This window comes from Equus przewalskii, chromosome 4, assembly GCF_037783145.1.
Source record: "Equus przewalskii isolate Varuska chromosome 4, EquPr2, whole genome shotgun sequence".
In the NCBI taxonomy this organism is placed as follows: Eukaryota; Metazoa; Chordata; class Mammalia; order Perissodactyla; family Equidae; genus Equus; species Equus przewalskii.
Genome location: NC_091834.1, coordinates 3,209,642 through 3,224,163, shown reverse-complemented (window position 1 = coordinate 3,224,163; position 14,522 = coordinate 3,209,642). Strand labels below are relative to the sequence as shown.

At 41.2% G+C, this 14,522-nt stretch overlaps 1 protein-coding gene across 2 annotated transcripts in view; it reads left to right on the top strand.

Moving 5' to 3' along the window:
* The window catches only part of PTPN12 (protein tyrosine phosphatase non-receptor type 12), an 89,080-nt gene extending 75,142 nt beyond the window's left edge, over positions 1-13,938 (top strand). The window contains exons 13-18 of one of the 2 annotated variants that reach the window (XM_070617014.1): positions 2,780-3,756; positions 7,157-7,225; positions 8,450-8,517; positions 9,722-9,752; positions 12,358-12,465; positions 13,093-13,938. In XM_070617014.1, the coding sequence (XP_070473115.1) occupies positions 2,780-3,756; positions 7,157-7,225; positions 8,450-8,517; positions 9,722-9,752; positions 12,358-12,465; positions 13,093-13,154 (1,315 nt within the window). In that variant the 3' untranslated portion in view covers positions 13,155-13,938. Of the gene's footprint in view, positions 1-2,779; positions 3,757-7,156; positions 7,226-8,449; positions 8,523-9,721; positions 9,753-12,357; positions 12,466-13,092 lie in introns of those variants that run through there. The other variant, XR_011539372.1, reaches the window with a different exon arrangement.
* Positions 13,939-14,522: the final 584 nt, after the last annotated feature.

Here is a 14,522-nt window from a genome sequence, read left to right as displayed (position 1 = left end):
TAAAAGAAATTGTACTGGCCTTAAGGCAAATTAAGAAACATTTTTGCTACCCTAATATCTTTTAATTTGGTTTTTGAGATTGAGCCAATAGAGAGGTTCTCAAAGTGTACACAGATGTTTATGATTTATGTGGGCATCTGCCTCCAACAACAAAAGCAAATAGTGGTAGCCACTTCCTAATTTTGAAGGAAACAAGTGAATAGAAGTTTCTGAATTTTAAGTCTCATTTACCTTTTCAAAAGTTTGGCTTGTGTTATTCTTTAATAGACAGATAACATAGAAGTAGCAAATAAGTATTAACAGAAAAATGTTCATTCAGCTTAAGACAGGATTTTATTTGGGGATATGTGTGTGGTTTTATATTATATGCTCCGGTCGTCTTTTTTCGTGTTTATGCAGTAGAGTCAAATGGCAGGGTTCCATTGTGTTCCACGAAGAACACTGTGTGACTTCTGGCTCGAGATGAGTTAATTGGTGGTTTAGAGGACATGTTGTTGGAGAAAGACCTAGAGAGGAAGGTTCGTGTTTGTTGTATTACATTTAATCAGTCATATGATTCCAGTTTTTAAATATTTAAAGAAATCATATTAGAGATTTTGAATAGCAGATTTAATTTCCTATATTCAATACATATTTTGTTAAACTAATACAGTTTTCAGTATTTTATTTTAAAGATTTTATTTTTCCTCTTTCTCCCCAAAGCCACCCAGTACATAGTGGTGTATTTTTAGTTGTGGGTCCTTCTAGTTGTGGCATGTGGGACGCCGCCTCAGCATGGCCTGATGAGCGGTGCCATGTCCGTGCCCAGGATCTCAACTCGTGAAACCCTGGGCCGTTGAAGCAAAGCCTGCGAACTTAACCACTCAGCCATGGGGCTGGCCCCCCAGTTTTCAGTATTTTTTTCACCAGCACCCGCACTCTGGCAGTGTACCTTGTTAGCTAGTTCTGTAAACTGTCAACATATACTACAGAGACACAAAAGGGTGTATGCCTTAGTAAATTTTTCTTACTCTTTTTAATGTTTGAGAGACAGTGACAATATACTTGATGCTTTCTTCTAATGCCTCTCAATTCAAACAGTTTTAAGTAGGAATAGGATTTGGAGGGAGACAGACTGTGGTTCTTTTGTAGACATTTTGATGTCTAGGCTGGAGGTAAACATTTATTGACAGTTTGCTATATAGCTGCTAAAGAAGACTTGGGGCTCAATAAAATCTTTCAGATTCTGGGTATAGTATAACAAAGTACCAAGGAGAGAACCCTTGTGAAGAGCGAGGGAAAATTCCTGAAGAGCAGACTAAAAGAAAGCTGTAAAAGAAGAAAAGAACAACCAAGGGATAAAGGAAAACCAGGGAAAAGTGGCATTTTAGAAGCCTTGAAGGAGAGTTTGGTATCTGGCAGAAGTGCACGAATATCTCCTTCCTCTAAGGGCTGCCTGGGAGAGTGCACTGGTCTCTCAGACGTCTGTGGCTCTTGGACTGTCCTGGGCAGGTGACAGGATGTGCAGGGTACAACAGGGAGTTGAGGTCTGTTCAGATGGAGGCATTTGAAGCTATGTTGCCTTAAAATTGTTAATTTATAAGAAAGAGAGGAGCAATAAAAGTAGAAAATGGTCCTTTAGATCAGCCAAATAAAAGAAGAAAAGATTAAAATACCTGCAAATAAGCTTAAGTAGAAAGTAAAACCGTAAGGAGAAATGTGTTCATTTGTGTTAATGAGAACAGTTGTGTTCTTGTTTGGAAAAGTTAAATGTAATTTAGCTTTTCTCAGCGATATTTAAAATATCACTTCTTTTCAGATTGGTACAGTTCTCATCAAAATACCAAAGGAATCTTTTCTAAACAGTATAATGTTAAAGTTCATTTGAATAAATAAAGAGGCAAAAATACCAAAGAAAACTTTGGATGAAAACAGTGATGAGCAGGGACCAACTCTTCAAAAATTGTAAAACTGTAATATTGAAAATAGTCTGCTAGTGGGATACACCATTTGATGGAGTTGAGTAAAGAGCCAGGGAATAGATCCTGTTGCTAAACGATTTGATTTATATTAAATAGGGAGGGGAAAGGGTTATTTATTACATCATATTGTAATATTACTAACCACTTGGGGAAAAATATATTTAGGATCTTATATCACACCAAACACCAAAGTAAGCTTCAGGTAATTAAATTAAATACAAAAAGTCAAATCATTGAAACAAAATACAATTTAATGTTTGACATACGTGTAGAAGGGGATATCAGAAACCTAAGTAGATTATTAGGGAAAAACAAGAAGTTGTTTAAGAAAAGATATGAAATCGTAGTGTGATGGGTATGAATACTATCTAGTCGTAAGATTGAACTAACTGAAAATTACAATATGACAATACTGAGAAGATGGAGAAGATACATTGTAGGAAGACAGTAGAGAATGTGTGAAATAGAAGGATCACGAAATAACAGTTTATGCATTTTGAAATATTTTGAAATATGGAGGTAAATCTTAGAAGCACCTATTAAAAAAAAGTTGAAATTTGATGTCTTTGGGTAGCTGGAGAGCTGTGGAAGGGGACTACCGTGTTCCATTAAAATTCTTCTATCATAACAGTGTACATGTATTACCTTGTTTAACGTTAAACTTTCTTAGTTTGACAAATTATAATTTTTTATTTACAATCACAGACAGTACTGACTTTTAATATAGTAGCCTTAGCTCCATACTTGTTACCTATCAACTTATTTCTAAAAAGGACGAACATTCTTACAATACCCTTTTCTTAATGTCTGGTTTGCAGTTGCCTTGTAGAAGGGGACGCAAAGGAAGAAATACTGCAGCCGCCGGAACCTCACCCGGTGCCACCCATCTTGACGCCTTCCCCCCCGTCAGCTTTTCCAACAGTCACTACTGTGTGGCAGGATAATGACAGATACCATCCAAAGCCAGTGTTGCACATGGTTTCATCAGAACAACATTCAACAGACCTCAACAGAAACTATAATAAATCAACAGAACTTCCAGGAAAAAATGAATCAACTATTGAACAGATAGATAAAAAATTGGAGCGAAATTTAAGTTTTGAGATTAAAAAGGTCCCTCTCCAAGAGGGACCAAAAAGTTTTGATGGGAACACACTCTTGAATAGGGGACATGCAATTAAAATTAAATCAGCTTCGCCTTGTCTAATCGATAAAATCTCTAAGTCACAGGAATTGAGTTCAGGAGATCTAAAAGTTGATGATGTTTCTCAGAATTCTTGTGTGAACTGCACCGTACCACAGTTAAACAAAACTCCAGTTATTCCACCAGAAGAGTCACAGAAGAACTCAGACACCCCTCCGAGGCCAGACCGCTTGCCTCTTGATGAGAAAGGACGTGCAACGTGGTCGTTTCATGGACCTGAGAGTACCCCACCCATGCCTGATGCCTCTGACGGCAAATCCTCTGATCTCCAGGGTCAGACAGTGAGAACTGTGAGCGCAACACCCAGCCCCACGACACAAGGGAAAGCCCACAACCTTGTGGACCATCCTGGCGGGTCCCCTCCCCTCCGAGCACCCCTCAGCTTCACTAATCCTCTTCACTCTGATGACTCAGACTCAGATGAAAGGAACTCTGATGGTGCTGCGACCAAGAATAAAACTAGTATTTCAACAGCAAGTGCCACCGTTTCTGCTGCCACTAGTACTGAGAGCGTTTCTACAAGGAAAGTATTGCCAATGTCCATTGCTAGACATGATATAGCAGGAACAATACATTCAGGTGCTGAAAAAGGTAATAATAATAGTATCTAACACTGAAATCTTTTTCCTGTGTGCCATCACTACTGTAAGCCCTTTAGCTATATTAGTTCATTATGTTTTATTCCACACTTCACTTTAAAACCTACAGCAAGAGTTGATTATTTTAGATCCCTTTTTTTTAGAGTAAACTTTGTTTATTGTTACCTCAATTTGATCACATTGCATTATTGGGTTTCGTGTTTCCAAAATGTTTCTCAATTGTTGTAACTGAGAATGTTTTCTTTTTCTTCTGTATTACAGCTTTTGGTATTTGATATGGGTCAAAAATTTATCTGACTGAATAATTAGAAATAACTTAGGGAAATAGAATTGCTTAAAGTAACAATGACAAGAATATTGTAGAATGGCTTGATTGGCCATTTAATTTCACCCATGTTTATCACAAAAATGTATTTTCTTAATCTTTTTGTGCTCTTTTAACCTGCAAAATACCTTTTTTAAAATTCTCTTCACAAATGCTTGCAAACAACGCTGTTTTCAATCCTGAGTTTAGTGAAGGAGCAATATTGCAACTGCTCAGCAGAATATCGGAAGTTAATTCAATCAGTCATGAGTGGGATATTATACATATCTAGTTATTGATACTATTATTTAATTAATGACTCTCTTCTTTAAGCAGTCTTAGCAATTCAGGATGATGCGTACACTCAGTTCCCAAGATACATTTTTTGTCCTTCAAACTCCTCTTTGATCTGCTAAAAATAATCATGGCTGCCTTCTTACACAGACCACACAGTTGGGAGCAAACGTGTAGACGCGACAGCTGTTTACTGCTCGCTCGATTGTCAGGGGCCATGTACTCGTCGGGGAACTTCGGCAGTGGTCCCTGCAGACTGGCATTCATAATGGGCAGGCAAAATAATACTGTGAACTTGAAAGATAACTTTATTTTTTTATTTCTGACCCAGTAAGTGCCACCCATGCTGTGGTACGTTTATTTTCTCCAACTTACACACATGCTGTGCTTTTGTCTCGAGACTGTATCTGGTAGAGCAGGTGAGAGTCTAAGCAGGCTTCTTAAGTTTACAAGACTCTCTGTGTTCTTGACTCTTCTGTGTTTTATTTGAAGGATCTTCAGAAGACACTCGTTCCAACAATAAATACTACTTACAAGTGTGCCATAATTTGAAATGGTTAATATCTGTTTTCCCCCAGATTTCAGAGTTTGAAAAATAACTGCAAAGTTGTAACTACACAAGAAAATGCATAGCCAAGAAATCTTCATTTAGGGCTTTTTTAGCGTATCAGGCATGGGTCTTGTACCTAGGAAATATATTTTTTAAACCATCACTGGAAATTGAATTCTTAAGGGCAGGAGCGATGCATGATATGATATGCTCGTTAAAAGTTACTGCCACGTGACCAGATAACAGAGAAAGTTCCTTTAAAATATGGCTTACTGTGCAGGGGTAGTTGAAGGCACCCCACGCTGTACCAGCTCACTTCTGTTCTCTCTGTTTTGTTTGTATTTCACAGCAAAGATAGCCGTACATGTGGTGATTTCTGGTTTCTTTTCGCCCTGCCCTAACTGTGCTCAAAGAGTGTGGTGTTAACCGAAGATTTTCCTCTAGTGTTCCGTGCTGCAGTGTAATACAGGCAGTCCTGTTTCTCATGTTATTAATTATTTACCTTGTAGATGAACCATTGGCACAAGAATTAGGGTTCTGTTTGCTTTGGAACTTGTTAGGGAGTTAAACAGAATAATTTTGTTTTGATGCCTAAAGCACCCTTTTGCATAAGTTACTCCCTGACAGAAATTCCTGGCTATGAATTCTGACTTTAATATTGACTCAGGAATCCTGAAAGATTTCTCAAACTTGGCTACACTCGGCCCCCCACAGTGTATGATTTGCACAGGCCTGTGTCCAATGTATAGTGTCTGGTTGGACAACCTCTACAATAGAAGTTTATAGTATGGGAAAGGTGATCTGGAGACCCAGGAGAAGCACGCAGTTGAAAATCAGAGGCCGCTCTTAGAACGTCAGACCTGAGAGGGCGAGCTGTCAGGAGAGAAGAGGCAGAGCGTTGCTGCAGATGCTTGATGCTTAGTGTGAAGGGGGAGGACCCCTCCTGACAGGCTCACTTAGTTACGGTGGCGCCACGGCTCTCCGTCCCTTCCCTCCCCCAGGAGCTGTGGGACAGAAGGGCAGGGGGAAGTCAGGAGGACTCGGACTGTTGCTGCTGCACAAGGTAGATGGTTCTTTATGGCTTAACGTCATAGGCAAGAGAGAGTTCTAGTGCTTGTGATAGACGGACAAAGTAGGACCAGAGCTCTTCTCGCGGGCTGTGTTTTCTTGTGTCCTCAACCATATAGACGTAGGAGTATCGAGCAATCGTGCCTCACTCATGCTTGTTGAAAATCAAAAAGGCTTTACCTGGTTTTTAGTCTCTTTTTCGTGCACAGCCTATGAGATGGGGTAAAAGCAAAGTATCATGGCAGGATTGTTCACTTTTTTAAGAGAACAGTTGTCAAGGCCCAGACAAAATAATAAAGGATCCTCACATTTCCCTTCCTTTGCCCCATTCTCCCTTACCCCAGTCCACACACACAATCGTGTCTTTCTCACCACCTCCAGTGAAACCTCAAAAGGTCTAACACACGCATTCACCCTGTGCCATAAGCCTGACTGATGGGGCTACTTAATGCATCCTCTTTTCCAAGAGCTAATTTTGTTTTTACTGGTGAGAAGCTTTTCTGTGGCTTCAGTCAGTGTTCTCAAAGTATCTCGTGTGTCACTGCTCTCCAGACTTCAGGCAGTCAATAAACGAACATTCGAAAAATGTTAGTAGTTCTAGCTTGTGTCTAGTAGCAAAATAAGTAGCACTTCACATCTGCTATTTTAGTCATACTGTTTCAAACATGGCCACAGTCCATCGCTAAGTTAGAAGTGGGCGGGATTTAAGAGTGCGGGACAGGTGGTGCGCGGTGTGGCAGAACTCCTGCAGGGAGGGGAGCAGTGATTCCAGTCTGGGGACACTGGCTGCAGTGAGGTGAGCCCTGCTTCCCTGTGGGCTCCACGCACCGCCAGCAAGCTCAGCAGTCGCAGGCTCTCTGCTGACGCCGCCCTCAGCCTCAGGACAGTGGGAGGGAGGCCTGCGGGCCAGGAGAGGCCGGCCGGGGGTCGTCTCTTCCTGCGGCCGCAAGGAGTGGTTCTTTGCTTGGTGAGCTGCACAACTTCCTCATCACAGGTCGGGTGGGAAGGATTTCTTGTTTGTGTTTGCATGTTTAAAACCTGGTCCTCTGAGGTACCTGTGGTGGTGATCTTTAGAGTGTCAGGAAATCTTCGTTTGTTTAGACAAGTTCATTTTGTAGTGGGTTCACGCTTGTTAACAAGTTCATCATTTGTCTGCCTTCTGCGTGTTTCCTGTAGATGCTGACGTGAGCGAGGAGTCGCCGCCCCCGCTCCCTGAAAGAACTCCCGAGTCCTTTGTGTTAGCAGGTGAGCGCAGCTCTCCCGCGCGCCGCATGTGTGGCTCGTCTTAATCTAGTTGCTGTTGAGTTCCATAATTAAATTCAAAACCAGCTTTGAATTGATATTGACGACTGTTTTTAATTTCTTCTATGAAAAATACTTCAAAATGATATTTTTTACTTGCCAAGATTGCTGAAATGGCTGCATTTATGTTAGATACCATAATTCAGTTCAATGCAGTTATAAATGTGTTTGCAATTTGGTGTCTTTTACTCATTAAAAATAGCACTTATTTATGAAAAGACATTCATTGCTTCACTCGGGGCCAGTCGAGCTAAGTAAACATTTAAGTTAGGTCATAGGTGGCCGTCACTTAGTTAGCGTTGAGGGACACTTAAGGCCACAAGGGTGTCAGTGAGAACTGGGAGAGAGTGATCCTATTTCAAAGCATTGATAATATATTTCTCCTCCTTCCCTTCTGGAAAAGAGTAAGAAGCAGCGTTAATATATTTACAGTGTCTGCTGCGCAGTGGAGGTGCTCACTGGTCTGATCTGAGTCACATTTTACCAATATTGTATTAATTTTAACTAGTTTTAAGAATGTTAAAAACGGTGAAGCTGTGTAGTTCGGTAGCTGTTGTTAGTGACGTCAGGTCAGTTCCAGCTCGCCGCCGTCCTGTGTCTGGCAGAGCGGAACCCTGCGTGGTCTGTCTGCACCCTCCTCTCCCCTTCTGGTCTAGAGACAGTGCTGCAGCTGCTGTTCACAAGGTTTTCGTGGCCTGTTTTTCACAAGTGGGTGGCCAGGTGCTTCTTCCTAGTCTGTCTAGGCTGGAAGCTCCACTGAAACCAGTAGCACAGCTTTCAGCGTCACAGCAACACGCAGCCACCACAGTATGACAACTACAGACGGGTGGTGTGGCTCCCTGACCGGGAAGTGAACCCCGGCCGAGGCGGTGAGCGCGCTGAATCTTAAACACTAGATGGGCAGGGCTGGCTGTACCTTAATAAAACTATATAAATAAGCCTCAGCCTGTCGCATCTGTGGGACACAGCTTATAATAAACTCTGGTGACTGAATTCGTTAAATTTTAAGGAAGGAAACTTAAAGGGATTTTCTTGAATTAATAGAAACTAGAAAATTTATGAAAGTGATAGTTTCTAAAAATCTATAGGATCTGTTTTATTACCCTAATGCAAGAAATTTCAAGAATTAAAGATGTTATTTTAATTGTAAGGTTTCATTTTTCTCAGATACGCCTGTAAGATCTGAATGGAGCGAACTTCAAAGCCAGGAACAGTCTGAACAAAAAAAATCTGAAGTGAGTCCTTTTGGGATTGGGATTGGAATTGGAATTTTTTTGCTGTTTTGTTTTGTTGATTTACCTTGCAGTTTGTTACAATAACTGTCACCTTAAGACTGTTAAAATCTAAGTTTTGATCAGCACTTCTTGCTCTAAGATTTCAGATGAAAAGCCTATATAAAATGTGAGATCTGAAACTTTTTAAAAGGGTACCATGGATCGTCATATGACCATCACTTTGGGGTGTTGTTTCCCCACGCTACTTTTGAAATTTGTAAATGATGCCATATTCTAAATCCTTTTGGGGGTACAAACAGAGCAGGAGTGACTGTTTTGGAGTCACCGTCCTGTCCGAGGGTTCGTGCCTTTCACTGTCACACCAGGTACATGGGCCTTCCCTTTGGTTTTTCTGGTCACGTGAGATTTTCTTTCACATTCAGGAAGTGTTTTGGTAGCTAAACATTTTACCTATGGGAAATACCAGTTTTCATCAATGTTAATATTTTTCATATTTCCCCCATATTTTAATATCCCTGAAATTGGGTACATCTTACAATTGATTAAGAAACACTGTGATAGGGGCTGGCCCAGTGGTGCAGCGGTTGAGTTTGCACATTCCGATTCTTGGCGGCCTGGGGTTTGCCAGTTCGGATCCCGGGTGTGGACGTGGCACCGTTTGGCACGCCGTACTGTGGTAGGCGTCCCACATATAAAGTAGAGGAAGATGGGCACAGATGTTAGCTCAGGGCCAATCTTCCTCAGCAAAAAGAGGAGGACTGGTAGTAGTTTAGCTCAGGGCTAATCTTGCTCAAAAAAAAAAATAGAAAGAAAGAAACACTGTGATATACTTTAATGGGCACATAAAATAGTGGTCCTCTATAATAATGAAGCTTTGTCTGTAATCAGTGATAGCCCGATTTGATGAATGGTAGAGGGCTGGCAGATCACAGCTGTGTGTCTGTTCCTTCTCGTAGTCACTCCTGCACTCTGACTTTCCATCCAGAGGAGAAAGGAATTCCCTGGTCTTTTGACTCCCATATAGATACCATAACCTGTAAAAATTGTAAGCCTAGTTGAAAACATCAGTGTTTTCTTTGCTTTTGATGCTGAGAATCTTGATAGATTTTGATTTGTTGGGATATATACTCAAAACAGACCAAATTTTCTATTATTTGTGCATAAAAGGATGTATTGTAACAACTATTAAATGTCTTCCCCATAGGGCTTGATAACCCCTGGAAGTGAAAAATCTGGTAAGTTAGATGTTGTTCCGTTTTTGCTATAGATTAATTTCAATAAAACAGCATGTCTCATGGTGTACGCTATTTATTTGGTTGTTTCTGTATGTGAAAAAATGTAGGACAACTTCTAGAACCTCAATTATGCAATTTAGTTCTTACAAATTAATTACCAGATATTATTATTGACCTGGAAAATACAGCATTTACCATCAGTGGTTACAGGCTGATAGGAAAGAAATAATTTTTAAAATATGTTCCTGTATTTTCTTTTCTGTTGTTTATAAAACACTTAGAAGCTACATTTGACAATGATTTGAATAAATGCCCCAAATTAACCTAGATGATTGAATTGAGTCCCTAAAAATCAGTTGTTTTAGAAATCTTCCTTTTAGGACTTTTACATTTGTGATAACCAGTAGATTATGTAGCTCAACCCAGAGTTATAATGCCAAGTTAGAACATTTTTCTACTACGTTCCTTTTACTATCATGGTAAAAGTCACGTTGTCATGAATTCTTAGCGCTCGGTGGCCGTGTGAGCAGCTCGTGAACCGCCCTCGCCTGTGTGGCTCCCTCGACCCGGCTGCCGTTTCTGCCCGCCCTCCACCCTGCACCCCCTGCTCTCTCCCTGACTTGGGGCTCCGCTCCATCTCATAGACTCTCTTACTCTCCGCGTACGTTTCTGAGGCGACACTCTGAGGAACAGAGCAGAAGCTTTAGAGGCAGGCCCACGGGGACTGGAATCCCGTGTTTGCCGTTTTACTTGCTATGTGGCTTTGAGCAAGTCACCCAATCTTTTTGAGCCTCAGTTTCTTCTCTGTGAAATGGAGATGATAATAGTACGTGCCCTAGAGGATTGTTGTGAGGATTTGACTGAGTTAGTCCACATACACAGTGTCGAGCTCTGTGCCTTGCACATGACAGGCACTCAGGTGGTAGCCGTGCTCTGATTATTAGCTGTATTAGGTGGCTACTGCTGCTACTGCTGGACCCTGGATCATTCATTTTCTTAATATCTGTTAACTCCTTTCTGGTTTCTCTTCCTTTTCTATCCAATCTAGATACCATCCTCCATCACTCTAGGCACACTCACAGTTATCCTCAACTTTCTTGCTCCTATTTCCATACCATTTTATTTTATCCCTTGGAATCACTGAATGCCGCTGGGGAACATCACTCAGTCTCACCGATGGAGCCTGCAATTCTGGGGCTTCATCCACAGTTGGGCCCTCAGCTTTGCTTGGTTGTCTTAAGTGCTCTAGTTGGTACCATTTCTATTTCTCCTGAATTTTCCACATCTTTACCTTCTTCTGAAATCATCAGTCCCTCTAATTCTTCCTCAGATGACCTTTACTTCACTGAGAAAGTTGAGGTCTTTAGACGACATCATCTTTTTCTCCAAGAAGCCAGCCCTGAAGACTTGCCCACCTCTGTTTCATCTGCGTGCCTCTCCTCTCTGTCCCCCTTGCACTCTGTGCATAATTTTATAGGTAACTTGTCACGCTGCTCTAATAAACATGCTTGTCTGTCTGTCCTCCTAGACCAGGGGCTGGCAAACTGTGTCCCAGAGGCCTGATCTGCCTTTGAGCTGGACAAATGATTTTTACATTTTTAAAGAGTTGTTTAAAAAAAACCAACAAATGGGGGCTGGCCCCGTGGCCGAGTGGTTAAGTTCGCGTGCTCCGCTGTAGGCGGCCCAGTGTTTCGTTGGTTCGAATCCTGGGCGCGGACATGGCACTGCTCATCAAACCACGCTGAGGAAGCGTCCCACATACCACAACTAGAAAGACCCACAACGAAGAATATACAACTATGTACTGGGGAGCTTGGGGGAGAAAGAGGAAAAAAAAAAAAAAAAAAACCAACAAAGAAACAAAAATCAATGAAGAATATATGACAAAAACTGTATGTGGCTTGCAAAGCTTAAAGTATTTATTCTTTAGCCCTTTACAGAAGTTTACTGACCCCTGTCTACACTCTGAGCACCTAAGGACCAAGGACCATCTCTGATTTGACTTGTATTTCAGGTTTCCAGACACATTCCGTATGGGGTGTAGGCGACGTGAGAAAGGGTGTGAAAGAGTGAATGAATCATCGTAGTCAATTTCTTTTCTTCCTAATCTTATGCTTTTCTTCCTAATCTTATGCATTGATAATTAAATAAGTAACTAAAATTTAAGTTTAATAAAATTAAACTTTCAAAGAAAAGAATTATTACTTTTAGGGGCAAATGGTAAGCCCATTAATTAACTCTGCACTTGCTGGCCTCTGCTTTCCATATAAAGGCATTTCAGTTGCAATGGTTGCCTTAGGACGCGGGCACCGAGCCCAGCTACGTTAAGGAAATGTAACATGCCCAGCCCCCGGTTTACTGAAGAGGGTAAGAGCGTGAGGAGAATCTCCACCACCTTGCAAACGCCTGGGTGCCCTCCAGAACACCTGACGTGATTTCCTGTGCTCACTACCCTTGCACTGTATTACCTGGGCCTCTAAAATTTCCATGCCCAAGAGAGAAAACTTGCTCTTTCAGCTCATTGCCCACGTTAAAGCCGTTAGAGGATTCTACATGGGACGCTGTCAATGACGGTGATTAACCACCGCTTTCTTTTGCATTTTAGATCATCTGGCAGGAGGTGTTCACACAGAGACTTGTACAGAGCGTCCATCTACTTTCAGTAACCAGAAAGATCAAGTACCAGAAAGTCCAACAGAAGCCACAGATATTGGTAATTTGTTTACTAAATAATTTTTTAATTTTTTTTATTTTTTGAGGAAGATTCGCCCTGAGCCAACATCTGCTGCCAATCCTCCTTTTTCGCTCTTTTTTTTTTTTTTTTTTTTTTTTTTGCTGAGGAAGACTGGCCCTGAGCTAACATCCATCCCCATCTTCCTCTACTTTATATGTGGGACGCCTACCACAGCATGGCCTGCCAAGTGGTGCCATGTCCACACCCGGGATCCGAACTGGCGAACCCTGGGCCGCCAAAGTGGAACGTGAGCACTTAACCGCTGCACCAGCAGGCCGGCCCCTACTAAATAATTTTAAAACTTGAATTATGTAGTTGATGCTGGCAAGAGTGAGAAAAGGTCATTTGCCATCATTCCAGGATTTCCTTAAGGCAAAGTATATGAACTTTGTGCGATGTTGTGCAATGATTTATTCAGGTTCTTAAATGAACTATCCAAAATAAATTAAGAGATGGTTTTTATTTATAGAGTTTGTTTAGTTTAAATTCTAAATTCCCATATGGAGATCTGTTTGTTCTAGAAAATAAGGATGTCTACAGACATGGTTTTAGTAGTGTGAAAATATTTCTGAACACTGACCAGTTATTGTGGTGGTTTGGTTATAGGTTTTGGTAATCGCTGTGGAAAACCCAAAGGACCAAGAGACCCACCTTCTGAATGGACATGATTCAGGGAGCTGAAAGACACTTTAAATTATACTGGAAAATGCAAGTGCCACTGAAAGCCAGATTCTAGTATTCCATCTTTAAAAGTGGGACTGACAGCAGTGTAGATTGTTACCTTAGTGTTGTTGGCTGGGACCATCTACCTGCCTTATGCTACACTTGGGAAGAGTATTACACATGGTTTATTTTGTAACTTCAAGTATTATTGCCTTAATGTCTCTTAACCCTGTTACACGCTGCTTGTAGACATGTTAATATAGTAATACTTTTATGAGAAATTGAGTCTAAAGACTACTCTTTTGCTAATGTTTTATCATGTATGCATTATTTTATATATGTACAGGGCAAGTAGGTATATAATTTGATAAAGTTACAGTCATAAAATATTATTAACAGAAGATGTAAGAAATTTCTGCATGGTCTAAATCTTTGTGTACCTTATTTGTAAATTATTTGCCCTGAAGTTTTAGAAAATAGTTTCTGAATTTTAAAATTGCTGGATTCATGCAGCCAGCATTGCAGGTTATCAGAGATCAAAGATTGTAATAATAATACATTTTGTAAATTGTAAGCAAAAAGTTATTTTTATATTATATACTGTCTAATTGTCCTTGTTTCCATCTAGTCACAGAGATCCAGTAAGTGCCTTGGAACAATGTTGAATTCTCTTAGCTTGTGTGTGTTACTCTAATATTTGAACTCAACTGGGATAGAAGACTATCAAAATACATGTATGTGTCAGGATATTTGACCTGCCATTAAAAAAACAAAGACAGTTTTACAGTGCCTGCTTGTCTTGGTTTTTCGTTCCCCGTTCCCGGGCACTTAGACTGAAACCCGCCTTCCCGCTGGCTCCATCTTACCGTAGAGTCCCGGGGGTGCGTGGGGCTCAGTCATTCGCACAGTGACTTGCTCGCATGTAACAGCCTCATGGGGCAGGGGGCTAAGGGTTTCGCCTGAGCCAGATTATGGGACTAGATGTTCTGAACGCAGAGGGCACTTGAAATAGTTGAGCCTGTGGATGCTGAGCTCTTGCGGGTGAAGGGCGACTGCAGGCGGCGCCTCCTTCTACCTTCCGGGTTGAATCTACAGCAGTTGGGAAGTTAAGTTCCTGCTCCCATTTGGATAACTAGGCGGACATGTCGGAAAGGGAGGGTTTCTTAAGTGCCCGGGATTCTGGCTCAGAAAGGGAAATCTCAGTTTTGAGATAACACCCAGCACCCGGGAGGTGATGTCCGGTCCACAGGTAGAAATAAAGATTTGGAATTGAGAAGAAATGTCCAGACTAGAGGTCAGTACTTGGGCATTAACACAGACAGGAATGAAACCAGGAGTGCACAAAATCCCCCGGGAGCATTTGATATTTAAAA